This window comes from Dermacentor andersoni, chromosome 9 (genome assembly GCF_023375885.2).
Source record: "Dermacentor andersoni chromosome 9, qqDerAnde1_hic_scaffold, whole genome shotgun sequence".
Lineage (NCBI taxonomy): Eukaryota > Metazoa > Arthropoda > Arachnida > Ixodida > Ixodidae > Dermacentor > Dermacentor andersoni.
The window spans coordinates 26,071,435-26,098,530 of NC_092822.1; the positions used below are offsets into that span (position 1 = coordinate 26,071,435).

At 47.8% G+C, this 27,096-nt stretch overlaps 1 protein-coding gene across 1 annotated transcript in view; it reads right to left on the minus strand.

The window, feature by feature from the left end:
- Nucleotides 1-14,245: 14,245 nt before the first annotated feature.
- Nucleotides 14,246-27,096, minus strand: part of LOC126527347 (uncharacterized) — a 48,660-nt gene continuing 35,809 nt past the window's right edge. The window contains exons 18-24 of the mRNA XM_050175143.3: nt 25,755-25,876; nt 23,625-23,724; nt 20,685-20,924; nt 20,075-20,335; nt 17,853-18,116; nt 15,785-15,838; nt 14,246-14,629 (exon numbers count right to left, since the gene is read on the minus strand). Coding sequence (XP_050031100.1) covers nt 14,520-14,629; nt 15,785-15,838; nt 17,853-18,116; nt 20,075-20,335; nt 20,685-20,924; nt 23,625-23,724; nt 25,755-25,876 — 1,151 coding nt within the window. The 3' untranslated portion in view covers nt 14,246-14,519. The remainder of the gene's footprint in view (nt 14,630-15,784; nt 15,839-17,852; nt 18,117-20,074; nt 20,336-20,684; nt 20,925-23,624; nt 23,725-25,754; nt 25,877-27,096) is intronic.

A 27,096-nucleotide genomic window follows, 5' to 3' on the forward strand; every position in this document is an offset into this window, starting at 1 on the left:
AAGGTCAAAACTGTTCTGAAATCAAAACGAACAAATCGCTTATTCTGAAACATTTGCCGCTGTTGCCCCGCATCGTCTCTTGTCGAAATAAGCTTTTTCTAAACACATCTATGAATATCACCGCTTCTTGCGTTGCGAAAACGGCGGGAGTCCTGCACCTTTAAAGGCTGTACGTTACATCCGAGTTACCGTACAGCAACTCGTCAGGGACCTCTAGAAGCGCATCACTCTTAGGGCTTATTTTGCGATAGCAGTTACCCGGACACTCGAGACGCGTTCCCGCCGTCGCCATCGCGATCGCCGTGTTGTCCCGACGGCGCATGCGTGGACTGCGGGCCGACTGCTGTAAGGTCACGTGATCTGCTGCGGTTGCCGGGGCAATCGCGCGCGACCAGCGAAGAAAAAGAGCAGAAGTACGACTTTCATTCGCAAAGCAGTGCGTATGGATAGTCTTCAGGTGACCTCGCGGTAGCAGCATCTCTCACCGTGAGAGTACCTGAACATGACAGCCATGATGACGTCAGTGCCCCATGTTATCATGTGTACATTGCTTTGCCTTTTGACGGGACTGTTTTCCACCGTATTATGGCTGTTATCGATATATCGCTGGGCACAAGACGCGGCTTTTGTGCTATCGTGCCGTCACGTTTTCTCTTTGTTTACGTAGTTTCTCGACTTGCTCGTACCTCAAGATGGTGGCCCCGATGACGGCAGTGCAAACTATCCATACAATAGGGTCGTTTACAAAAGACGGACGCGTTGGCCGGTCGCGATAGCGAGCACCACAGAGTTTCTCACTATATCATCTAGAGGGAAATTTGGCGCCACCGTCTATGGGAGTTTTCTAAAGAGTGCTGTGCCGTCATTGGGATGACGGTATATGGGTGTGCAAAGCTTGGGTTGGCTGGTGTCGTACGAGGTTTTGTCTAAAGCACATATAACCGGCTCTTAAAATAGAATCTGCATAAAAGGTATTCATTGACCCTTATTACATCTCTCAACGAAGTTTACTCACCTACAATGCAGAACTAAGCGAATAAAAGAAAAAAGGAAAGCTGTTCTAAAGCGAACGTGAATGTTGTCTGTCCTCTAACTATAGCGGCCCGCTGATAGTTTTTACATTTCATATTATTGTGCATCTAATAATAAGTTCTCAACATTAAGCAAAACACGCGGTTGTGTAAGGATAAAGCTAAAACAGCTTTTTTACGTGATGGTTTAGTAGGAAATGAAGTGTTGAGACAGACGGAACGGTGCTAACCAGGCGCGTCTTCAAGGTGTCCTGGATCTCCGAGAACGGTGCCAATACGAAGTCACAATATACCGGCGTTCCGATGCATACCACAGCATAGGAGCGCCATATTTCCCTCTATTTAATATAGCAAGAAACTCTATGGCGAGCACATTATATCAATGAAGGTGGTCGTACAATCGAAAGCACTGTTCTTTTTTGCAAACGAATAGCCTTGTGAATTCGGTAGCTGGTAATTTCTTTCAAAGTAGGATTTGTTTTATTCAGAGAACGGGCTTACAGCGTTTGCGCACAGTTGTGGTACGCATGAGGGCGCGGAAAGTGGGGGTGCGAAGCAGCCATTTTGAGGCCCATCCCCATATTAGTCACGTTTAGCCGATTAAATTTAACAATCCATGTTTTAGCCAGTTTTCAAGTTGATAATCTTGAGAAGCGTGTACCTACTTTGCAGTTAATTGGTTGCATATTAGCTACTTAGTGTAATAAAAGTTTAGTTCCGGTGTTTTTTTTTTTTTTTACGTAGGGGGCCAGTGTTAGGTACCGGGTGGTTACATATCAAAGAAAGTCCAATATTTAGGGCGTCACAGTGTCTGAGCTACAATCGCTGCTAGTACACTCACCCCCTGTTTCGTCCATCTCACAATGACCATATACTCTCTATAGACGCACTAGATGGTTATTACTCTCCGTGCTTGTGCCATTTACTAGGGGCCTGCCGTGCGCGTGCACAGGGTATATTAGTGGGTTGTTTCAAACGTTGCCAATGCCACCTGTAGTGGCATGGTAGGCGTATGGCCTTCAGGGAAGCGACAACAGCAACCGTATTGTAAGCGCTGCTTGTACGAGCCTTTCGGTTGTGGTTCGCGTGCCTTTGTTCACTGATTACTAAGTACACTGAAATACCAGCGAAGGACAAAGCTGACTGCTCACGGACATTCACAGAAGCAAAAAAAAAAAAAAAAGGAAAGCTACGTACAGAACGCGGATTGTTATCTCACCCGCTCGACACTGAGCTCGCTGCTGTTGGCCTCGTTGTGAGGTATCAGATAAGAGGCCGTGCAGTGAGCCGTCGATCTAGGATCGAAATAGCTTGGGCGAACAAAATAGATGCTTCTCTAAGCATGATGAGCTCTTGAACGTAAATAGTGCCGCGATCGGGGCTCGTTCACACGTATAACGTCGTCCGCTCTTAAACCGAATAAATGCGCCGTAAGTGCAACGTTTAGTAGACTGCAGTATATTGCGGAAAAGAAAGTTGCTCATAAGGTTAATTGGGCAGATATCCATGCAAAAGAAAACATGATTTGCAGGCCTCCATTCTACGTTTCAGTTGCAGAGTACTAATTAGGTGTTCACTTTAAGACTGGACTGTGTACTGCACGTTGTAAATTTTTAAACGCAGTGTTTTGGAACACAAAGTTTAAAACAAGGCACTGTTTACTTCATGAAGGTTAACATTGCACTTTATATTCGCATGGAGCAAGTAGTTACCTTTTGCCGGCGGTTAATCGTACGCATCACTTTCGATATCCTATTTTTCAGTCTACCGCATCAGCTCCATTTAACTTCTGCTGAATTAGTGTCTCAAACGGTTCGCTTATGCATTCATCTTCACGTGTTGATAACATCTAAAATGTTTCAGCGACAGCTCTCTCCGGTATGTCTATTGTGAATGTAATAGTAATGACACATTCTAGTTGTGGAGTCAATGGGAACTCTTATTCTTACCTACTCCTAAATTTTCAAGATTACTTTTCTGCTGGCAATATGTTTCAATGATCACTGAGGCAATTAGTTGTTCAGGCAGACTTATGCTTGTCCGATGTGACACCTTGGAACGCACGACAGCGGTGTGTCGTAAACAACTTCATTTTCACATTCAACGTGTCCGTGGACATTTTCCGCATTTGTTGTAAGCGGCTACAGTCAATGTCTTTAAGTTACACGTTCTAAAACAGCTTGTTATTTCAACATTTACAATGAACGTTAAACGCCGCACATCTCTTTTTAGTTTCTGTCTGTGTGTGTGTTGCTTGCGTGACATCCTCTGTCACAGTGAAACTTTACAAGGCCTGTCGTGTTAGAGCGAGGGTTAGCCTCCCTCTTCAGAACAAATGTTGGGTTGATATGCCTGCAAGCGACAGCTTGTGCATTACGACAAAAGACGCGCTCCAGATTTCAGTGACGTTCGCGTCCCTCAGCCACCATGGCGGACCTTGCAGAAAAAGTGGAAGTGGAAGAGTGGAAACTGTAAGAGTATTCAGCGTTAAAGCGAGTTGAACAGCAAAAAACTGCATGCTCGACGCCGTATAATCGCGCCGCGGTACGCTGAGAGACGCGCAACCGGGTTTAAAACTAACCATTGCAAATCGAATCGGAAACTAAACAAAAGAACGCCATCGCTTAAAAGCTTCCAGATAAACACTTTGACAACTCCAATTTCTTGTGCGGGTCTTGTATACCTCGTTGCGCTTGCGAAACGCGATCTGCTCGTAAACGCAACGCTATACTTGCGCACGAAGTGCCCAGAAAATGTATAAAATTATGATAAGCTAGAGGTGAGGTCCTTATCTCAAAGTCATGCTTGAATTTGAGACGGCACTAGGCATGCCGACGTGCACGCTGTTCGTTGTCGATGGCGTAATCTGATCACGGATGGATGGATGGATGGATGGATGGATGTTATGAGCGTCCCCTTTGGAACGGGACGGTGGGTTGCGCCACCAAGCTCTTGCTACTATACTGCCCAATGCTACGATACTACCTACGTTAAAAAAGAAAAAAAAAAGCACGCCGACAGCGTACTGTGCCGCCTGGCGGCGTCATGACGTGGAGGGTCGGCTTACCGCTAGGGCTCGGTGCTACAGCTGCACTAAAAGTAAATTGAGACGACGAATGGTGCCTCAAACGCGGTGTTGTGAAATCTGACCCAGAATATCGCGTCGTCACTGTTTTTAAAATGAGCTGGAGTCATATTGAGCTAAAGTGCTTTTGTTGTTGCGGACACGCTAAAGAATGTCTCTTCTGGGGTTCTTGGTGGAAAGACCTTGAACAAGTATTGGTCAGAGACTCCCAGCGTTTGCTAGAGTAATTGCAGCGGCTGACAAGTGATTGCCTTTCGTAGGACTACTGTTCTGACGGCACGCCCACATCGTCTTGTTTATAACTGTGGGTCTATCAATGACGTTTACTCTGTGAGTCAAACTTGACTATTCTTAAGGGATTGTCGTGGAATTACAGTGCATCAGACTTGCATATTTAAGGTCGTGTGCCTAGTGTTCATTGCGATGTACTGTTTGCTTAAGTTCAATTGTCAGCGCAGTAACCAACTTTTTTCTAAGCACAAAACGAATCTAAGAGAGTTCTGAGCGGTGTTATACAATCCACGCAAGAACCAACCTTAGGTTGATGCTTATACTGTAAGCGATAGCTTGCGCATTCGTCGGATCCGCGCGGAAAACAACGGCAACTTAAAAAGTTAAGGACGAGCGCTGTCCTGCGTTCTTCACTTTTTGGATGCGAAAGCATCGATGGGCCCATTGAGCGAAAAAGCCGGCGTCTGTCGTCTGGACAAGCGAAAAACGGCACATAAGCTCCCATTGGCTGCGACTCAACATCACGAGCGCACCACGACGGAGCAGAGCAGGGGAAAGGGAACGCCTGCTGGTACGATAGCGCGCCAGGTTTTGCATGAGGGGAGATGGCATTGCCGCGACGCCACGTCACACTCACTCTCGCTTTGGGGCGCCTGTGTTGAAATGAAGTGACATTATCCATCCGGTACATTTATAGAGGGGGGGGGGCTGTACAAGAAACGCTGTCCATATAGGTGGTGCTGGTGGTGGTGGTGATAAACTTTATTGAAAGGGGGAAGGGTAAAGAGGGACGTGGCTGAGGGTTAGGGCTCAAGTAAGGCACTGGGCCTGCTTGGCCTTTTCCGCCCAGTCCATCAGTTCAAGTTGTCGGTCGACGTCCCCGACAAGTTTTTATCCACGCGTTCCTTGTCCTCGCAAGCTCTCGCTTGCGTTCTAACTGCTCTGTTAGGCCAAATCAAAACGCACAAAGCAACGCGTTTGCCAAGCGTCTGAACGCGCTCGCTTGCCTCCGAGGGGTTTATAACTTGAAGGACCTGCTCAGCGCCGTTCAATAGGACATTACTTCTTTCGCATTCGCAACTCATAAGAAGCAGCTTAGGTGTCCGCGGATTTCTTATGTTCCCCTCGTTTTTCCGCGCTGATCCAAAGAATGCATCAATTTCAACACGCCCAGCTTTGCACTGTACTGTCGATAGCTTGCGCATTACGACAAGATGTTGTTCAAGAGTTATGATGATTTTTATTTAGCATTAAAACGTGTCGAATCACATGACACGACGTGCTTAACCTTGCAGAAATAAAGTCACCGTAACTTGAAGAGTACCGAGGATCTTGTCTCTTCGCCGCCAATCGGTCAGTCGCTGTCACGTGATCGATCCCTGCCATAAGTGGTCCACGCCACGACGAACGCGCGCGTTGACGAAACAATCGGTCGGAATCGATGCGGTTGTGTTTTGTGTCTTTTGTCTTTTGGGATGTTAAAGGTTTCTTGCGCTTCGGTCCGGGAGGCAAATGAGCTCCTAAGACAAGAAAACGTGGCGTTGCGAGCGACCATCAACAACCTCACGAAAGAGATCGCCGAGATTCGTCAGTTGCTGCTAGGCAACGACGAGCCTCTACAGAGACCCACGCCAAGCACAAGCAAGGCCGAGGAAACGACAACGAACATCCCGGAGAAAGCCATAGAGGAACCGGCACCGAAGAAGCGAGCCATCGAGGCCACGCGCACGCAAACAGAAAACGATCGCATCGACAGCCTCGAAGCGAAATTCGAAGCGACATTCAGCAAACTCGAACGGCTAATCACGACAAACATCGCAGCAGTGACAGCACTGAAACAAACAATGGAGACCTACCAAGCCGATAACACGAACAGATTCGCCTACATCGAAAGGACCCTACAGCCGATGGTAGGCCACCCGACGTTTGCGCCCCTCTTCGCGCATCATCCACCCAACCAGGGAGCCCCGTACACGCCAACGCAATCATGGCCGCCAACGCAACACCAGCAACAGCAGGTGTAACCGCGTGGCAGTGGAACTGTCGCGGCTTCGGAAGGAAGAAGGCAGTCATCCAACAGCACATCGTACATGCCGCGCGCAAGCCAGACGTTATACTACTACAAGAAACACTAACCGACGCACCGTCCCTCCCCGGCTACAGAGTGCACAAGGGACCACCCGATGGCAGAGGCCTGTGCACCCTGGTCAGGAAGGGACTCACGTTCGTCGAACATGAGTTGCAAAGCAAAAACAAGATCGAGCACACACTCACCGAAATCATCCCGGGCAAGAAGAGGAAAGGAAGCATATTTCTGCTCAACGTCTACAGCAACCCATCTCAGAGAAAACAGAGATTCAAGACATTACTGCACAGAGCCAGCACCGCAGCGGGCCGCAACACGCTGATCGCGTGCGGGGACTTCAACGCGATGAACCCTGCCTGGGGCTACAACAAGTACACAGCAAAGGGCCGCGACCTGTACCAAGACGCCACGGAACTCGACTTCACCCTCATCACGGACCCGACACATCCGACGAGAATTGGTAACTCCGTGTCCCGGGACACCACTCCGGACCTCACGTTCGTCAAGAACGACATCCGGGGCGCGATCACCTGGAGAAACACGGGGATCGACCTAGGCAGCGACCACACCATCGTGGAAATCGGCATACCGGAACACAACGACACCAGCGTCAAGACTCACAGATGGATAGACTGGGATGCCTTTCGAGACGCCAGAAGCCAGAAGAGCGACGGTGACGACGAGATCGAAGACATCGACTCGTGGACGGCCGAAATCACCAAGAGCGTACGCGACGCGACCAAAGAGATTGAAACGGGCACGGAGATCGACAAAATAGACAGCCGGCTTGCGCATCTCATCGAGGCCAAACAGTCGATACTCAATCGCTGGAAGAAACAACGGCTTAACCGCAGACTGCGAAAGAAGGTGGCGGACCTGAACCGAGCGATCGAGGATCACTGCCGCGCTCTCTGCATGCAACAGTGGAACGAGATCTGCAACGCGGCAGACGGGCAGATGCATAGCGGGAAGACGTGGAACCTACTGCGGCACCTGCTCGATGAAACTAAGACCAAGTCGCACCAAAGGGACAGACTCGCCAGGCTCATACATCGGGCGGTCTCAGCACACGGCGTCGATGAAGTCACCAGGCGCATTAACGACAAATACCTGCCGACTACACCTACCGAACAACACGCGCCGTACAGCGGCCTGCCTAACGCGAAGCTCGATCGTGACATCGACGTCGAGGAGGTACGCGCGGCCCTGCACGACCTCAACAGCCGGTCGGCAGCCGGCCCGGACCTTGTCACGAACAAGGCGCTCAAGAACCTCGATGACGGCTCGATTGAAAAGCTCGCAAAATACTACAACAAGTGCTGGAGAGCGGGCGCGCTGCCAAAGCTGTGGAAGACAGCCAAGACCATCCTGATCCCCAAGCCGGGGAAGCCGCCGGACACGGATAACCTCCGGCCCATCTCGCTCACGTCCTGCGTGGGCAAGGTGCTGGAGCACGTCCTGCTCAACAGGTGGCAAGACTACCTGGAACGAGAAGGGCTGTACCCGGCCACTTTGATCGGCTTCAGACAGCATCTCAGCACGCAGGACGCGATGCTGCAGCTCAAACACCAAATCATCGATGATGGTGGCAGCGCCCGCGACAACAAAGCCATCCTAGGGCTCGACCTGCAGAGCGCCTTCGATAAGGTGAAACACTCGGCGATTCTGTCCCAAGTCTCCAAGCTCAACATGGGGGAAAGATCCTACAACTACATCAAGGACTTCCTCACGGACAGGACCGTCGAGCTACGAGCAGGCGACCTACAGACGCAAGAGAAGAAGCTCGGGAGCACCGGAACACCGCAGGGATCGGTCATTTCGCCGATGCTGTTCAACCTGGTAATGATCGGAGTGGCCGAAAAGCTCGGGCGCATCGAAGACGTCAGGCACACCATCTACGCGGACGATATCACGATATGGGTGACCGGTGGCAGCGACGCCCACATCGAGGGCGCGCTGCAAGCCGCCGTCGACGCAATAGAAGACCAGCTGGAAGGCACCGGACTGAGATGTTCGCCGAGCAAATCGGAGCTTCTCATACTCCCACCTACCAAATACAGCAGAGGCAAGTCCAGACAACGCGAAAGCGAAAAAATCAGAATCGTGACCAAATCCGGCAACGTGATCCCCGAGGTCGGCAAAATTAGGATCCTAGGCATGGTCATCGAAAAGCACGGAAGGAACGGCGAAACCATCACCCGTCTCAAGGCAAAAGCAGCCAACGCGATTCGACTCCTCAAGCGAGTCACTTCCCGAAAGGCTGGCATGAGAGAGGAGAGCCTAATTAGGCTCGTCCAATCTTTCGTCATCAGCCACGTCGCGTACGTTGCAGCCTACCACAGATGGCTGCAACACGAACGAAACAAGATCAACGTGCTCATCAGAAGAGCGTACAAGACGGCGCTGGGCCTGTTCGAGTCCACAAGCACGACCCGCTTGTTACAACTCGGGCTACACAATACGCTCGAAGAAATAGCCGAAGCGCAACGGACCTCTCAACTGGAGCGGCTGTCCATGACCAAAGCCGGGAGGAAGATACTGGACGATCTGGGAATAAGACGCTCGAACGAGGTGGAGATGAAGCTCCCCGTCCCCGAAGAGGTCCGACGCCAGACCAGAATCGACCCCATACCGAAGAACATGAATCCCGAGTTCAACAAGGGAAGAAGAGCGGCGAGGGCCAAGGCTCTCATCGACCAGCATGCCAACGACGAACACGCGCGGTACGTGGACGCGGCCGAATACCAACGGAACGCCTTCGCAGCGGTCGTCATAGAGGCGTCAACCGGCGCCACGAGGACGGCAGCGAGCGTGAGAAGCACCGAAGCGGAGCAAGCGGAGGAGGTAGCCATCGCCCTGGCCATCGCCGACGCAGAATGCCACACGGTGCTGAGTGACTCAAGACAGGCGGTGCGTAACTTCGCCAAAGGGCAAATCTGCAGGGAGGCTGAGCGCGTACTGCGAGCGGTAAAACTAGACGAACGAAAAGTACGACTCAAGTGGTTCCCGGCGCACGCGGGCGACGCGTCGGAACGCAATGAGAACCATAATGAGACGGCACACGCCGCGGCGCGAGCGCTAACCAACCGCGCCCCGGCGACAGACCGTCCGACGTGGTTCGGAACTAAGGACCGCATGACGGATTACAATGAAATCGCGAAGGCCTACCGCTTGGCTCGCAGGACTCTTCCACCCCCGCACCCGAGACTGAGTCGAGCGGAGGCGGTAGTGCTGAGACAGCTCCAGACCGGATCGCTACCGAGCCCGAAACTGATGAATCGCATGTACCCCGAGACATATCCGACAGATATGTGCAGAGTCTGCCGGAGGGAGACCGCAGACTACACGCACATCTTGTGGGACTGCATTAAATATCCAGAGGACGCTAAATCAAGAACACTCCCACCGCGGCTCGAGGCAGCCGCAAAGAGCTACGACCGAGACGATCAGCTCTGGGCCGTCCAGCAGGTCCTCGAGGCGCTCGAAAGGCACGGACCCAGCGAGCCGGCAACGGCGAGCGGAGATCCGCGCCGAGTAACGGCAACTTCGAGGATGACGTAGGCCCTCGTCGGGGCGCGCGAGCGCCCAACTGCAGGCATAAATAAAGTTTCTCCAATCCAATCCAATTGCGCTTCGGTAAAGTCCTTCGATCAACCACTCACTCAAATAAAAAAAAAAGTATACCCGGGCAATCGGCTTATTCAGCTGCAGAAAGTTCCGCGAGTTCGGGAAATCACTTTTCGGGATACCGCACTCGCCAAATTTTTGTTTTGGTGAAGTACTCTATTTTATTTTTTGCAATACCAAACTGGAAGAATGACAGCAAGTTCAGGATAATGATAGGAACAGCTCGGGAACGACATCCTTGCTTGGGATAACGCGTGAAAAATTCACTCACACTGGGGGCACCTGACTCGGAGAGCCAACTGTGCCTGCTGAAAAAAAAAGTAAAAAAGAAACAAAGGCGTAGCATGAAGTGCCGTGTGCGCCACTGAAATAAAATGCTTGCGTCATTCACCGCAAGTCTCAGCTACGACACGATCTTTTTTTTTTAATATAACGCGAGTCTCGGGTAGTGTAGCGGCTTGTTGTTCACTACGACCTAGAACGGAGTCGGCCGCTGCCCCCATGGTTCTCATTAACTCTTGGCGTTTCTCTACTATACAGCCACATCGGCACGCGGTTTGTTCGTGCTCGTCTCTATTTCTTTCCATCTCCCCCTTCTACTCTCTTTCTCTTTTTATCCCCCTTAACCCTTCCCCACCGTACAGGGTAGCCAACCGGAACTACCTCTGGTTAACCTCCAGCTGCCCTTCTATGCATCCTTTTTCCTCTCTTACTTCAATCCTCGTTGACGTCGACTGGTACGAAGCGCTTCGAGCGGGAGTAAAGCGTGATCACAGCCACGGTTTAAAACGACGCGTAGCAGCTCTTCATCCCGAGCCAGCTATGCGAGCCTGTTTGACACGGGTGTCGGGTACGGTGTTCTGCGTGAATTTCGCAGGCGCCAACTGCGACAACCATTTCTTATTCTTCACTGCCGCAGGCATAGAAACCGCGAAGCCGCTCTCCGCGATTTCTGCAGGTCGTCGTGTAGCAACGAGTTGAGAGTAATCCGGTCAAATTATCTGGCGAGCGCGAGATGCATGTCAACCGGCACGTATATCTAAATGCCTAAAACAATACCGATGCTTCTCAGCTATTTCCTTGCCGAGCTTATAGAAATCGGTCGATTTTGATCGACAGTTTTTCTGCGCGTTGTTAAACATTTCCATCGGAATTCTGTACTAGCAATGCGACGCACCATCTGAAATGACGACTTTAACTGTAGGTCAGGGTTGTCAACTTTTGGCAGATTACGGGACCTGGAAAAAATAAATCTTTGACCTGTGGTTTCGTCGTAGAAACTACCCTCCAGTGTACTGCCTCAATAAAACGACGCAAAATTTGCTCATTGGTGGTTTTGACAAAATAAGCTTTAAGATGACAGCAGCAGTGAAGACCCAGAAGCTTATGGCGCATCGTCTATCCGATGCGACGTCAAGGATGTTTTAGCAGTGTATCAAACAACGGCATATGCTCACGAATGAGTGTTATTTTAACTATTCTATTCGTTCTAATATCAACTGCAACTTTATTTTTCCCACCGTGAGTTGCTCTTATCGAGCAGTGTTTCGACGGCGTATGCACAAATTATTAAGAGCGATCCTTCCCGTAGTGTGGGGTTTTCATTGAGACAAGACCACACAGTCGATTTTATATCGACCTTCGACCGAAGCTCGACTAGCAGTATAAACCTCTTACATATTGAACGCCGTCTGTGCAAATGCTCTTACTCATTATTGTACAATATCGTACAGGAACTGAACAAAGCACGTGGAGGAATCCCGCGCCAGTTGAACGCGCATGAGACCAGCTCGCCTGCACAGAAAATCTAATCGAACGCAATAATCAAGTAAGAGGAGGCTTCTGCGTGTTCCCTGACTTGACAACCTTGGCTTCACAAGGTTAAATAATGCAGTAAAAAAAAAAAAAAAACGAACCAGGTACCTGCTGCATTGAGTAAAAAAAAAAACGCTCGTTGCACAATAGGAACTTACCCGTTTCCACATTTGCGATGCTACTGCTTCCCCACGTAGCATGAAAATCATAATGGCTAACATTGACGCAGAAAAAAAAAATCTGCATAATAATTTGTTTTTGTGGGGCCTCACTTGCACAAGTTGGGAACTATAGGAGCGAGACTCACATTTTGTACATTTCAGATTTTTTTTCTTTCATTGTCACTACAAGCTTTGTTTAACTTACACTGGAACTTAGTTAACTTACACTACAAATAGGGAATTATTCCTTTCATTCGTGTTAATTCTTTGGGGTGCTTCTTTGAAGGTTCACGTAAGAGAGAGAGAGAGAAAACTATTTGGTCCATTAAGGGTTTAGCGTTCGGTCTTCGTCTTCATCGCTGCAGACGCTGACCTTCTTAGCAGGGTTGGGCCGCTATTCCAGGGCTCCACTGAGCCGCGCTGCTTCGCTTGCGTGCTGCACCATTGCCCTTTGGGCGGCGAGCTCGCAGCTGGTGAGCCGGCTCTCCCACTGCTCCGCACTCGGGGTTTTGTGTTGGTGGAATGTGTAGTTACGTTTACACTCCCAGGTTATATGGTAAAGCGTGGGGGTTGCCCAGCACCACGGGCAAGTGTTCCTAAATTGTGTAGGATAGATCTTGCTTAGTATATGTAAGTTAGAGAAGGTTCCCGTTTGCAGCCTCCGCCAACTAGCTGCTTCTTGCTGTGTTAAGGCTTTGTGTGGCGGGGGGTATCTAATTCTATTGCCTCTGGGGTAATTCAGTAACTCTGAATAGCCGATCTCCACGGTGAAGTGCTGTCCCAGGGCGTGTGGCTGCTCGACTCGGTACGTGATCTCGCGAGCCAAGCTGTCTGCCCTTTCATTTCCTTCTATCCCCGTGTGTGCCGGAATCCAGATTAGTTTGTGAGTTGCGGTGTGTCTGAGGTGTTCTGTAAACATTCTCTCAGCCTGTCTGAACAATTATCCGGTGATCAGGCTATAATTTTATCTATCGCGGCTCGCGTTGCGACTACTACGTCTCGAATTAAAGTATTAAAATATAAAATCACCGAAAATTAGCATATTTCTAGCGGTAAGGAAAGAGTTGATTAAGCGCAGCGCGATGCAATTTAGTAGGCACCGGCTGAATTCTCGAAACGGCATCCAACTTATCGGGGAGTTCAGGGAAGGTTGACAAGTACAATAGTTCGAGTGGCCGCCATACACCACCTTTTAGCACGCATCGTAGCTGCAGCACATTATCTCTTCACTAAGGAATGAAGAACGGCGCTGATTTTCAAATAACGTTTCATTGTATTTTTTAAATTTTTGGTTACACCTCTACTTTCCATGGACAGAAATAAAAGCGAAGTATTTCTCAATTTTCTTGATGTCGAAAGGTGCTTTGGAATTACAGGACGAGAGAAACGAACAAGCAGGACGTTGCTGGCTTAAACGCCATCATCGGGAGCTACAGCGACGATGCTTTATCGCCGTCAGTCAATTCATACACGTTTGCGTGGTGGCATCGAGAAAACCGCGAATATTGAGGCGCGGGTACATTGAACTCCCTGCACACTCAACGCGCCTTCATCCAGATTCAGCTCACTGAGTATTCCCATACACACGACCGCTTAACACTAAAGGTACTGTCATGTTTTACTGGACGTTCGACGAACTGCGCGTTTGGTTGGTGAGAGCGAAAGAACCATTTCTTTTTGAAGACAAGGTCATCGTGCCCGAGTTACTGCCGCTTTTCCGTATCGGCTATGTCAGTTTCTAGCCTTTATTCGTGGGCCGATACCGGAGATAATCCAGTAAAAAAAAACTTAAGCAGTCCGATGCTCCTCCTATCACGAGACTGGGTTGGGGTTGAGGCGATAATGTGCCGTGATCGGTGACTCCGCCTTTATATTACCCCAAACTCGCCCAAGAAGACAGACTACATAGACTACAACCAGTGGTTGAGTCACCTTCCATTTTTTTTCTCCTAATGCTTGTAGGCTACGCCAAACGATGTGCTTTGAGCCAGTTACCTCTAAAAAAAAAGGACGGCATGAACGATTGTGGGCTTAAGCGATGACGCGAATGACTCGAATTATGGTCAGTTATCAGGAAATGTACAAAGCATCATCCAGCTGCCTAAAAAAAATATTCACTTACGTAACTGCGACACATTTATAGTTAGTGAATCGTAATTTGGGACAGAAGCAATCATAACAGCCCAGGCGCGAAGAAAACGGAAACTGGTTTAGACATTTTTAAACAGTCGTTGTTGTTTCCCAGAGTAGGACAAGCCCGGACGGACGTGACGATGTCCCTCTGTCCATTCGGTGGGCTGCTCGCCAGGCAAAAACGAGTGATGAGATTTTCCTTTCTTTCTTTCTTTCTTTCTTTCTTTCTTTCTTTCTTTCTTTCTTTTGCGCGCCGACTCATGAGAGCATAAATAATGGGGCGTGTGAACAGAGATGCTGCGATGGGTTGAGTGTCTTCCCACGTCGAAGAGGGTGGCGAGTCAGGTGGGCTAGACCCGGTTCGCCCGGTGCGACCTGTAGAAGCCGTAGGCGAAGAGCCCAGCGGCGCCGAGGCCGATTCCCAGCAGAATCAGCAAGAACGAGAGTCCACCCGCCGTAGCTGAAACGCAAAGCGACGGTATTAGTCGGCCATCTTGAAAGGCAAGTTGGTTCATGGTTCATACGTTATAGTGGATTACTGCGCGAATGCAAAGAAAAAAGACAGCACAAAAGATCACACACGGAAAAAGGATAAGCGCAAGCGCTTTCACAACAGTCGAGCACCTCTGCAGCGAACGCCTTTATACAACGAAATCGCCTGTATTGCGAAGGAATAATTCTGTCCCCATTTCTATTGAGAGCTGTGCGGTGCGCGACCTTTACAACGAAGCGACCTGTATAACGAATGAATTCGGACGCTGCCAGCACTTCGTTGTAAAGGCGTTCGACCGTATAGTTTTCTATGATTTCTATGATGACACGATTTCTATGTCATCTCGCGGGTTGGCCAGTCTTCAAGGCCACCACAGTGGCGATCGAAAAAAAAGAAAAAAAAGCGCGAAACACGCACTTCAGCACGCGCATAGCGGTTTCTGTGATATTATGAGAACCGGCGCGTTCAGCATGACGTCTGCCCTACTAGGGAGCTGATTAACATGCGTATCCGCTAGTACGGTCACGTCGTTTTCACAACAACAACAACAACAACAACAACAACAACGACAACGACAACGACAACGACAACGACGACGACGACGACGACGACGACGACGACGACGATAATGACAATAATGACGATAATGACGATAATGACAATAATGACAATAATGACGATAATGACAATAATGACAATAATGACAATGACAATAATGACAATGACAATAATGACAATGACAATAATGACAATGACAATGACAATAATGACAATGACAATGACAATAATGACAATGACAATAATTTCGCGTAGACTTGAAGCAGGTAAAACAAGGTTCTGGGCGTACTTTGATAAGCTCCTCTACAAGCGCCGACTGTCATTCGGTCAGCGCTGGAAACATATGCTGAGTATATGGGTGGTTTCCTGTAGCCAAGTCAATATGACCTTGTCATGTAAATTTATTGGAAGTGACTCTGCAGGCCGTAAGCTTCCATAAAGCTTAAGCTCTAAGGGAAGTAATTAAGAGTTGTAAAGGAAGTCGGCATCCACTTGTGCTGTTTAGGCGCCTACACTATCAAGCCGATATGGTAATTTTTGATTTAGAAGAGCGTCGGAACTCACCGTTGCTGTGAAGAGATGAACTGAGTGCGTAATCCGACGGTCTGATAAGGTCAGCTGAAAAACAAGAAAAGAAAAAAAAACGTTGTCACTATCCCAGATAGTGGGGCAGCTGTGATGACGAAATTTTTCAAATAGAGTTTCGAAAGCGTAATGATTTAAAGGATTTCAATGTTCACGTTTACCGTAAGTTTCCCTCACGTAGAGGGAGAAAAGAAAATTAAGAAGCACGACACCTAACACCAAATTTTCACTTCTAAGAACCGTCAGCTTCAGCCCAGCAAAGCTGGCCGTTACGCTAGTAACTTGGGGCGCTGGGCAGGCGCCCATCGTCACTATGAACCACTCTTGGAGGAGGGCCATTTACTGGCCCTGAGAGGACAGCTTTCATTTCCATGAAGGTCGCCTTTGTTAGTACGAACACGTGGTCAAAATGTTAGGGCTGATATAACGGACATCTACTCGTGTTTGTTGTTGTTTCGTCTTTCTTTTGATACGATAGCATTATGGGCGCACTTCACGCGCTTCAGTCGAATGTTCCGCCTGACGAAATATGGACGCTGATCTCGAAGGCAGTGCTCTCTAAAAAAAAATTGGGCCGATCCCGAAGGCAGTACAGCCTCACACTGTGTCTGAAAGCGTTAGCTGTCACGAAGGTACAATGCGGTGCACGTGCCAGAGGTGTCGAGGTGTAGAAATGCGACTTTGGCACGAGAGATGCAAGCGCGCGATCTTGGCCTAATGGTTGGAGTTAATGGATTAGTTAATGGGCTGCTGCGCTGGCGCTACCTGTTGGCCGTGCGAGCAGTTCGGACTACGAGGAGTGCGATGGACGCGAGACTATAGAGCACCCGTTGTGCATCCGCCGAAGGTATACGCCGTTGCAAAACAACTACTGGCAGAGCTTTAGTCAAAACTCATCAGTCAACTTCTGGCTGAAATGGTTCTCCTGGGGCCTTGGCCGGACTATCGTCGACGGCGCGATGCTCTAAAGGCTATCTTCAAATTCTCGCATGACTGGCGGTTTGGATACTGAAGATTCCTTCGCTGCCCGTGTCCATTCGTACAATCATTTTCGCCATCATCATCAACACTTTTTCCCTCTTCTTGGCGCCGTTTTCCTTACCAAATACTGAACAGCTGGTCAGACATTAGATTCAGGCCAACCTCCAGCTTTTCCATCATAATAAATATCTCTTACGTTCGGCGGCAGGTTTAAGTAAGCTTAGCCCAAATTTCGTTATAGTTGCTTAATTAAATAGGAGACTAAGAGAGCACGAATGATAGCTATCTAACGGAAATGATTTCCATTTGGTCTGTGATTGCAAGGAATGCTCTGTCGAGCTTCTCCCACAAGAAATTAAGATCGTAAAAAAATAAAAGAGGAGCCGATGTATGATATATCATGGAAATTACCAGAAGAAATTTCCATAAAAACAGAGACATATGGTGAAGAGCGTGCCAGCTCACTCTCTCTATTTCTGTAACAGGACTCACACGAACTTTCGAGCTGTCATTATTGAACCACCTTCTTGACACTGGTTTCAATATGGTGTGCACTCCCCCCCCCCCCCCCAACTTTTATTGTACTATGTGCTGTCGAAATGCTAGAAAGATGCTAATTTGAGTATGTAGCATCCTGTCTCGTCACTTCTCTTTCCTTTTCATGCTTACAAACAGGCTTCCCAGAAGACTTCTGGTTAAGCCCTCTGGAAGAACACGTTACAATAGCCTGTAAATTTGCAGAACCGTCCAGCTGGCATCAGTTTTGCAGTGAAGCTGGAATGTTCTACAAGTCAGTTTTATTATTCAGTGCAACAAAAAAAAAACCCCGTACATGAGATCGACACATGCCGCACTTTCTCTATATCTGAACACATCAAGAATATGTGCCCACAGTAAACTATGCGCAAAATACTTTACGTTTTCTTCGCTAACTTGACTGTCAAAACTGCATGACCGGAAGTTTTCTGGGGTCATGAATGCACTGCTGCCACAGCGTGGACAAAACAGGTCTACAATTAAAAGTTCTCGCGGTGCCTTTTGCCCCGATAAGGAAGTCTACACTCACGGTTTCCCGTGTAGGCGTACGTCGAGCAGACGGGCGACATGGTGGTCTTGACGGGTTCGTCACTGTGCGCGTACATGGTGCAGGTGCCGACGCCCATGTTCTGCTTGCCGGAGGCGAAGCAGAAGTCGAAGTCCTTGCAGTCGAACGTGGCCTCCCAGCACTGGCGGGCACACTCCTCGGCCGACACCTGGCTGATCGCGGTGAACTGCTGGCGGTCGGTGATGCGTTGGTTCTTCATCTTCTTGAAGTCGTACAGGTATTTCTCTGCTCCGAGAAAGACGGGTCGTTTAGTCGACGCTTCTAACACTTTTATGTTCGGATAGTTGCCTCATAGAATGATAGAGAGGAGAGAGGGTTGTAAGGCAGGCAGGGATGTTAACCAGTCAAGAGTTTGGTTGGCTACCCTACGCTGGGGGAAGGGAGAAGGCGAAGAGAGAGAGGCTATAGAGACGTGCACAGACTGTCATTGAGTCGAAGCCACTCGTGCAAACGAGACGTTCTCAGAAAGCACAAAAGTGCCTTCACTGCCTTCTGAGCCGATGATCGGTGGGGACGGTGCTCTAGTAGTGTCCGTTCACTCAGTGGACGATCATCTAGTTTCTCATAGACTGACAAGCTTAAACGTATACCTTCCCGCCATGACCCTGTGTCATAGAACGACAAGCTTAAACGACACAAGGGCATGGTGGGAAAGAATACGTTGATACCGAGAGCATCGCCAAACCTTGTATATATAGAACAAGCGAGGGCTCTTCCGGCACATCGCTTGAACAAAAGGTAATGCGTGAGTTTTAGCGGTGACTAAAAACGCGTGTAACGCTGCCACAACATCGAAGGAAGGATTTAAACAATATCCGGTGTTGAATATATGCTTAATATACTTTCCTCTGATATACCCTAGAATAACTTCTTTAAATGATAGGTATTTTCTGTCACGTGAGCTGAGAAGTAGCACTTCGATGTCACTCGAGGATTCGAAAGCAGTTTGTTATGTCAGATGTCAGAACAGAAATGGAGCCAATGCAGCCAGTGATCCTTAAATAAATTGACAAAGGACTGTTGTTTTAAAGCACTCAGGTTCTTTGTTCAACATGACTGGGTCACTGCACACGTAACGAAAATAAGGATAATTATTCTCATATTGGGATGTAGGTTATTCAAGCTGCAGCAACCTTACTGGAACGTTCGGCAGTTGTACGTAGAACTGTTGACCTTAGCGCACCTTACGCATGCGTTTAATTAGTGACGCCCTACTGAAATGGAGTTGTACGCGTTTTCTTAATGCGCAAGTCATGTTCACAGACGAAGCTCCAACCTCGATGGTTTTGACTACAAGAATGTGTTATCGCTCCAGGCAATATTTCTACGATGGAGCCCACATTCAAACCACGGCAGTGACTTAGTGGTGGTTGCATTATGCTGCCGAACGTCGGGTTACGGGTTCGATTCCCTGGTACAGTGACCGCATTCACATGGTGCCTCGATTGGCCAGTCGCGCGGCAATTTCGCGTGCATTCGCGGGCTTCTTTGGCGCTCGGAAAAAAACACTTTTGTGTAGCACGCCTTGAGCAACAGAAGGCTGTATCGGGAGTTTTTCATGTCGCTCTACAATTTTCTCGGACACTTTTCAACTGATTAATATATTTGAGAAGCTGGTTAACCAGTTAAGACTAATTATCTAATTAGGCGGAATGAAAAGAATAATAATTTCAGTATCTCCAAGCGACGGCAAACAACATTACTTTTGTTCTGTCTAGCTACGTGGAATTTGCGCGTTTTTCAAGCTCTGGCTAAAGTTGGCTGGGACACCCTGTACTATATTCTGTGGCTTTCCACAGAATAGGGTGCCTTCCTGCGAGACACGGGGCTCATCGACACCTGGTGACACACCCCTGATCTCAACTCGAAGGAGGATCAGGCGGAACAATTGCCGGCCATGTATGCCAGGCTAACCCCGCCTGCTTCAACATCACCACCACCACCACCACCACACACCACCACCACCACCACCACATATATTCTGTGGCGTACACTCCACCACCACCACCACCACCACCACCACCACCACCACCACCACCACCACCACATATATTATGTGGCGTACACTCCACCACCACCACCACCACCACATATATTATGTGGCGTACACTCCACCACCACCACCACCACCACCACCACCACCACCACCACCTATATTCTGTGGCGTATACCGGCATACTCACTCGAGTAATGGAAGCACTTCTCGGCGTTTTTGGCGTCCAGCTTGGCGGGGTCGCCGTACTCGCGCAGGTGGGTGTCGTGCAGCCTGCACACGGTGGCCGGGTCCCGGGTCATGGTGCAGTAGTCGAATGACTTGCACTCGAACTCGGCCTCGGACAGGCAGAGCCGCGCGCAGTCCTCGTCGGCCGGAACGTCGACGAACTTCCTCGCCTTCATGTCCAGGGACATGCCTTCGAACTCGTTGAAGCTGTTCGTGTACGTCTCTGCGAGGCACGCACACCGCATGCGGCTGCTGTACTACATTGTACTACACTGTACTGCTGCCGTAACGGCTGCGTATTAACCACGTCCGGGTTCCCAGAGATCGCGTTTGGATTGATAGAACGTTGTTATAACGACGCATTTTGAGGACAGGACGCAGAAAGAATGCACACAGGACAGTCGCCGACTGTCCTGTGTGGATCGGCGACAGTCCTGCGTGCATTCTTTCTGTGTCCTGTCCTCAAAACGCGCCGTTATGACAACGTTCAATGAAGCCGTCAACCAACTATAGCCCATCTAAGTCCGTTAAGCGTCTATAGATTGCGCAATGCATTCTTGCGCGTTACTCACTGGAGAAGATGGCGCACATGGTTTGTTTCTCCGTGGCTGCGCCAGGGGGCGTCCTATCGGTGCTGAGCACGCACTCGTTGTCCACCAGGCAGGAGGAGAAGGCCTGGCAGTCGTCGCGGTCGCGGCAGATGTCGGCGCAGTCCTCCAGCGGGAACCTGCCCGCGGGCGTCGACGACGCGGCGCTGGCACTGATGCGCACGCCCTTGGCGGCGGTGACGAAGCCGGGGACGTCCGGGCCGACTGTGGGGGAGGGACGCGAGCAGTAAGCCTTGCGCTAGCCCTTAAAGATGCTTTTGTGCCGCCATTAAGAAGTAGTTTGAGCAAGACTCCCGTGGTTCCCGCATGTTGAGGCCTCATATTAAGCGGCACTAAAGAAGAAAAAAAGCAAGCATCAAACGAGTTAAATCGTTAAGTCCACAACGTGTCCTAAGTGTCCGGCACCTGTGTTCACGGCTGAGAGCCGTCACCTCTTGTGGCTGTGACCTGGCTTACTAAGGACGTTAGGCACAATATGCTTGGGGGAGCCGACTTACATAACGCCGAATGTCCCCAGATGACTCTACCTGTTGGCTAACATACAAGAGAGCGCGAATTCATTACTGCAGTAATCTGCATCAAACAGAGCTTCACAGATTTGTTTGACGTCTCTTGCGTTTTTTTTTTGTCTATATGCCTCACGGCAACTCCACCGAAGTAAAATAAAAGTTGACACCAGCATTCTTTCAAAATTCGATTTTCGATAATAGGATAATTAGAGATAATAGGTTGATTATTAGTAAAGAAAGTGAAGGTGAAAATCCAATGAAAAAAATATTGGGCCTATACGCCAGCACCGGGCATGCCACTGTGACGTCACAAATATTTTCCTATTTCTGGCATTGTGACTCGCTAAAGGTTTCTAAAACTCACTAATCTGTAGCGTCGACTCCTTTAGAATACAATTTTACCAATACAATCTTTACTATGGTTAACAATACAATACAATTAACTTGACCCGAGCAGACGCGTTCGAGATCCATGACGTCACAACCAGTTGGTGCAAGAACTTCAAAGAGACTTCGCCCCGCGTCTTTAGTTTATGCGCCTTTTCTGGCTTGCAAGGCGTTTGATATCATTTTTAAGCGGTTGTTCTTTTTCTCATTGTAGCGGGGTAATTTACTTCCACAGCTCTAATAATTTTACCCTTTGCGTCCCTTTAAAATTTCGTCAGAACCGCCAAAAATCTCTCCCCTCTCTTTTTATTGATATGTAATTGAAGGAAAGGTTGGCGCCTTTGGTGTCTCCGGCTACTCCTCTCTGCACGTAAAACACCGAGACAGTCAAATATCACAGACATTTGCAAACTTTCAAATTATGGGGTTTTACGTGCCAAAACCACTTTCCGATTATGCGACACACCGTAGTGGAGGCCACCTGAGGTTCTTTAACGTGCACCTAAATCTAAGTACACGGGTGCTTTCGCATTTCGCCCCCGTCGAAATGCGGCCGCCGTGGCCGGGATTCGATCCCGCGGCCTCGTGCTCAGCAGCCCCACACCGCAGCCACTGAGCAACCACGGCGGGTACATTTGCAAAGTTCCTCGCAAGAGTGAAAGAAGCCACAGGAAAGAGTATAAAAGAACACTCACAGACACACACAGTTACTTAAGCTTTATGAACATTGAATACTTCGACTTCCCTTATTCATACACATCAGCTCAACCATCCCCCCTCCTCCTCCTCCTCCATTGGGGGTGAGGGGGAGGGTTGAGCTACGTGTGCATAAGCTGCGGTTAAGCAAGGCAGTTGCTGCGGCAAGCAGCCTTCAAGGCATGCACTGGCTCTATCAAAGCAGCGTTGGACAGTGGAGGGGCTCCGGATAGATTTTTTTCTCAAACCACCTGGGGTTATTTAAACCTACGACTAAATATAAGTACACGAGCGTTATTGCATATCGCACCCATCGAACCCACGACCTCCTGGCTCAGCAGCACAACGACGCGTGGTCATTCGAGAAAAAAAAAAAAAAAAAGAAAGGAAACGCGCTGCCAATGGTCCCTGGTCTTTTGCTGCGCCACAATTGTCGTAAAAGATAATTAGAGCTACTGCGGCGGATTGACACGTTTGGCTGGCAGCGTTTCGCATGTCATGATGATTTACTCTCTGCTAAATCTGCGTCTAAAATGTAGATATAAAAACATATTGCATGATTTTTATGTTAGCCTATGTTGACTTCTTATGACATGACTAATAAAATCGGGCCCCTCGGTTAACGCCCTTTCTTCTCAATGATTTTTATGTAGCAGTTATATTAAACGTATGTAGCAGTTATATTAAACGTTATAAATCGATCAATCAATCAATCAATCAATCAATGGAGGCAAGTAACTGTGGGTTCTAGGCCTGAACGCTGCACGGTGTTTTGGTCTTACAATATTCGCAAGTGTCGGTGCTACTTTTTTCATGCCAGTTAAGGAGCCAGCGCTGCAATACATGCATTTATAAATATGTTTGTGGTTGCATGCGTTTGTGAATGAAAGTGCGTTTGCATCACATTGATAAACGCGGGTGTGTCCTTCTTACCAATATAAGAGTTGATTGTTTGGCTAGTTGGTCGTCCGTAATTGAAGTAGTAACTTAGCGCGATGAAAACACGGAAACAAGAAAGGTGGACAAGGACAAGCGCTTCTAGAAGAGTTGATTTTTGGGCTAGTTGGTCCTCCGTAATTGAAGTAGTAACTTCTTGTTGCCGTGTTTTTATCGCGCTAAATTACTGCTTCAATCTTGTTACCAATACCTATAAAAAAAAACAATGTGAAAGCAAATACCGGCGGTGTAACAACTCCTGCGGCGTGTTAACACGTCAAAGCGCACCAATAACTGAATTCGTTATCTTGTTATAGCACGACAGGAAAGATCAATGTACAAGGAAGAAGAAGAAGAAAAAAAAAAAAAGACGTACATCTCTTGTGCCTTTCGCGAGTTTCTCGGTCACTGGCGCCGAACGTCTGGGAAAGCGACCCGAGAGAATCGTCGGTAGTCTCAGCAGCCAGGGTCAAAACCTGCGATAAGATTAGGTAACAGATAAGCAAAATCAAGATAAGATAAGCAGAGTCTACGGAAGTCGCGCCTATCTCCTACATTGCTGTACAGCGTGTGTGACATGTTGCTTTCACTGATTGTACCATAACGCCCTGGCGATCTTGTCATGTCAGTCAAAATTTATGTGCTTGGGAGAGTTCTTTTGTATTTCTTCTCTCTTTTTTTAAAATCTTAACGCGATATTGACTTTCTCGCCTCAGTGACTTTTGATAGAGTTTATTGGAAAGTCGACTGTTTGAGCATGAATAGAGGCTATATCCATGCTCATCACAGGTTTTACTTTTGCTCTATATCTGTGCATTAAAAACCGCACGGGTACGTTGGCAACATTGCGTTATGCTCTTAAAGAGACGCTAACCAGAAATAATAAATCAGTTTAACCAGATTAAGTATCTTTCTCCAGAACGTTAATTTTGTGGTAGAAGGTTGACTACTATAGAGCAAGAAATGAAGGCCGGAGTTCTGTTTCTTCTTCCTTCTTTTTTTTAAATTTCGCGCTGAAATCTGAGCTCCCGTACGTCAATGTGAGGTCACAGATTTCAAGTTTTTTTTTTTCGTATTTCAGGCGTTGCGGAGCAGTAATAGACTTTAAACTTGCTAAGTTGAGTTTTGGCTCTTTTAGAATGAATTGCAGTCTACCTATTACGCATAAAAAGCGTTGCCCGGGCCCTAGCAGACGCCTTCAAAATCACTGACGTGGTGACCAGCTTGTGCGAGAACGTAGAGGCGGTGGCGCCAACGGTGTTCCATTTTATAGTTTTTTCTGGTTTACCAAGCTTCGTCTCATTCCAAGACTAGCTATCTCCTCGCATCGTAGAAGGGCAATATACTTATACAGGTCAACTTCTTTTCTATAGTGTCTCTTTAATCTAGTAAATGTGTCTTTTATTTAAGGGATAGTGAAAAAAAGCCAAAGCTTTCATTTCGTCGCAGTTAATATAGAAGAGGAAGTGGTTGTCGTAGTAGTAGTGGTAGCAGCGTAGTAGTAGATTTAGTAGTAGCATATTAGTAGTAGTAGTAATAATAGTAGTAATAGTAGCCATAGTAGTAGTAGTACTACTGCTAGTAGTAGCAGTTGTACATAGGTATAGTAGTCCAGTGAACTCTCAATTGAACGTCAGTTTAGCAAGTATTTCAGAATAACGTACTTTTAGAATATCCCCGGTGCTTTTCCTATGCATTCTAAGCCAAAATTGTTCAGTTAAGCGAATTTCTGAATAGCGAACATTTCAGTTGAACGAACTTGATCAGTGGAACTGGGCCCACTTTTTCAATCAGTTCAACGAAGTTTGGCGCTCTACAGCACTGACGTAGGCGATGCCCCCCCCCCCCCCCCCCCCCCAAATCGCCCCTCCAGCGGCGACTGTGTGCAGCGTGACAGTGAGTTCGTTACCTGTGCTAAACTGTCAGATCTGGAAATTGTTTCCCGTATTCGTCCCGAAGAAGACGAGTGCGACAAGGAAGATGCAATGTCAGAGGCAGATCCAAATCCTGTATTTCTAGCCGAGGCTGTCAGATGCCTTGGAAATTTACGACACTTTCTGCGAGACTGTCTCAGTGACTCGCTGTGCCAGAGGAAATGCGCAAAAAAAAAGGCTCTCTGTGCAGCTTTGTTACTTCTTGCGCTTTAAGAGCACCAACGCAAATGAAAATTAGATTTTTTTTTTCAAAGTGAGACGTACAGCAACGTAACTGTTACGCACTTCGTATATATTTATGGACATGACTCCATAAGTTGCATTTCACACTTTTGACTCGATGTCTGTTGTGCCCTATGCCATTACATGTTCTAGTGAATGTTAAGTTTAGTGACCCTTCAGTTAAGCGAACTATTTCCTTGTGTCCCTTGAAGTTGGCTCAAGTGAGAGTTCGCTGTAGTTGTATCAGTAGTTGTTGTAGATGTTGCTCGTGAATACAATGCGATGTGACCAGAACTGCGGGATATAACCGTGCCTTTGAAAGTTGAAAAACTGGCCTCCAGTTCACTTACCCCTAATACAGAGGCACGGTATCGAACGAAAATGACGAACTTGTTGTCGGCGACCGCCTGCACCACTTTCTGGACGGCGTCCAGAGTGACGGGCAGCTTGCGGGCCATTCCCAGCTTGGTCTCTGCGTCACAAGCAAAAGCCATGCACATTCTAAAGGGTGCACAGCCGACAAACGTTTCACCCTTAAGAGGAATCTTTAGCTCGGGCCCACTCCGACGCGGCCTATTCAAATACATGTAGAACGCAAAAACGTTTTTATGAGATAACCCCTGGACCGATTTTGATGAAATTTGTTGCATTTGAAAGAGAAAGTTAAATTCTAGTGACTGTTGGAAGCGGAATTTCGAGTTAGGGCTTCAATTTTCTTAAAACGATTTTCAAGTAATTGACCGTTTGAAAAAAAATAGAAGCACGAAGTTCACAAATTGATAGCTCTGCATCAAAAACTGATATCGCGGTTCTGTAAACGGCATCCATTAGATAATTCCAAGGGGACATATTCAATATGTCATTTTACATCTTACGTGAATTTGTTACGTTGGTTACAACGGCTTTACAAAAGTTGTATTTCCCAATGACTAAATTTTTTTATATTCATGTGTAACATGTCAATTTTGTCCGCTTTGGATGTACTATTAAATACAATTCACAGAATTGTATTATCATTTTTTGTTATTGAGTTACGGAGTTGTGTACTTGATAGTTTCGTTTTTTGAAAATGTTCGATTTTTGCCAATTTTTAATAAAAAATTGACAACCTAACTCAAAAATTCGAAACCAACAGTCACTAGATTCTAAGTTTTTCTTTTAAATGCAACAAACCTCGTCAAATTTGGTGCAGTGGTTGCCGAGAAAAATGAATTCTCCTTTTACATGTATTTAGATAGGAGCACTCGAGCTAAAGCTTCCTCTTAAAGGGGCTGGCTCAAACTACCCCCGTGCAGAGAAAAGCTGTACTTGAAAACTGTGTATAAGTTATGGCCACCCGGCATGCACCAAAATATCTAATGAGAGATTCTGACAGTGACAGATGTTAAAAGTTTGTTTCTTGTAGTCTGTCGCAGCTATCGTCATGTTGATTTCGTAGATTTCTAGTGCCCCCGGGCCAGATAACATCACTGCTAAGATACTAAAAGGTGCAAAAGAAATTTCCACTCTAATATTACAAATAGTTTTTACCCAGTCCATTACTGATAGTTCACTTCCAAATGACTGGAAGATTAGTAAAGTGGTACCGGTATATAAGTCAGGCAGCCACTCTGATACTTCCAATTATCGCCCCATTTCCCTAAGGAGTATTCCCTGTAAACTCCTAGAACATATAATATATTCGCAAATAGC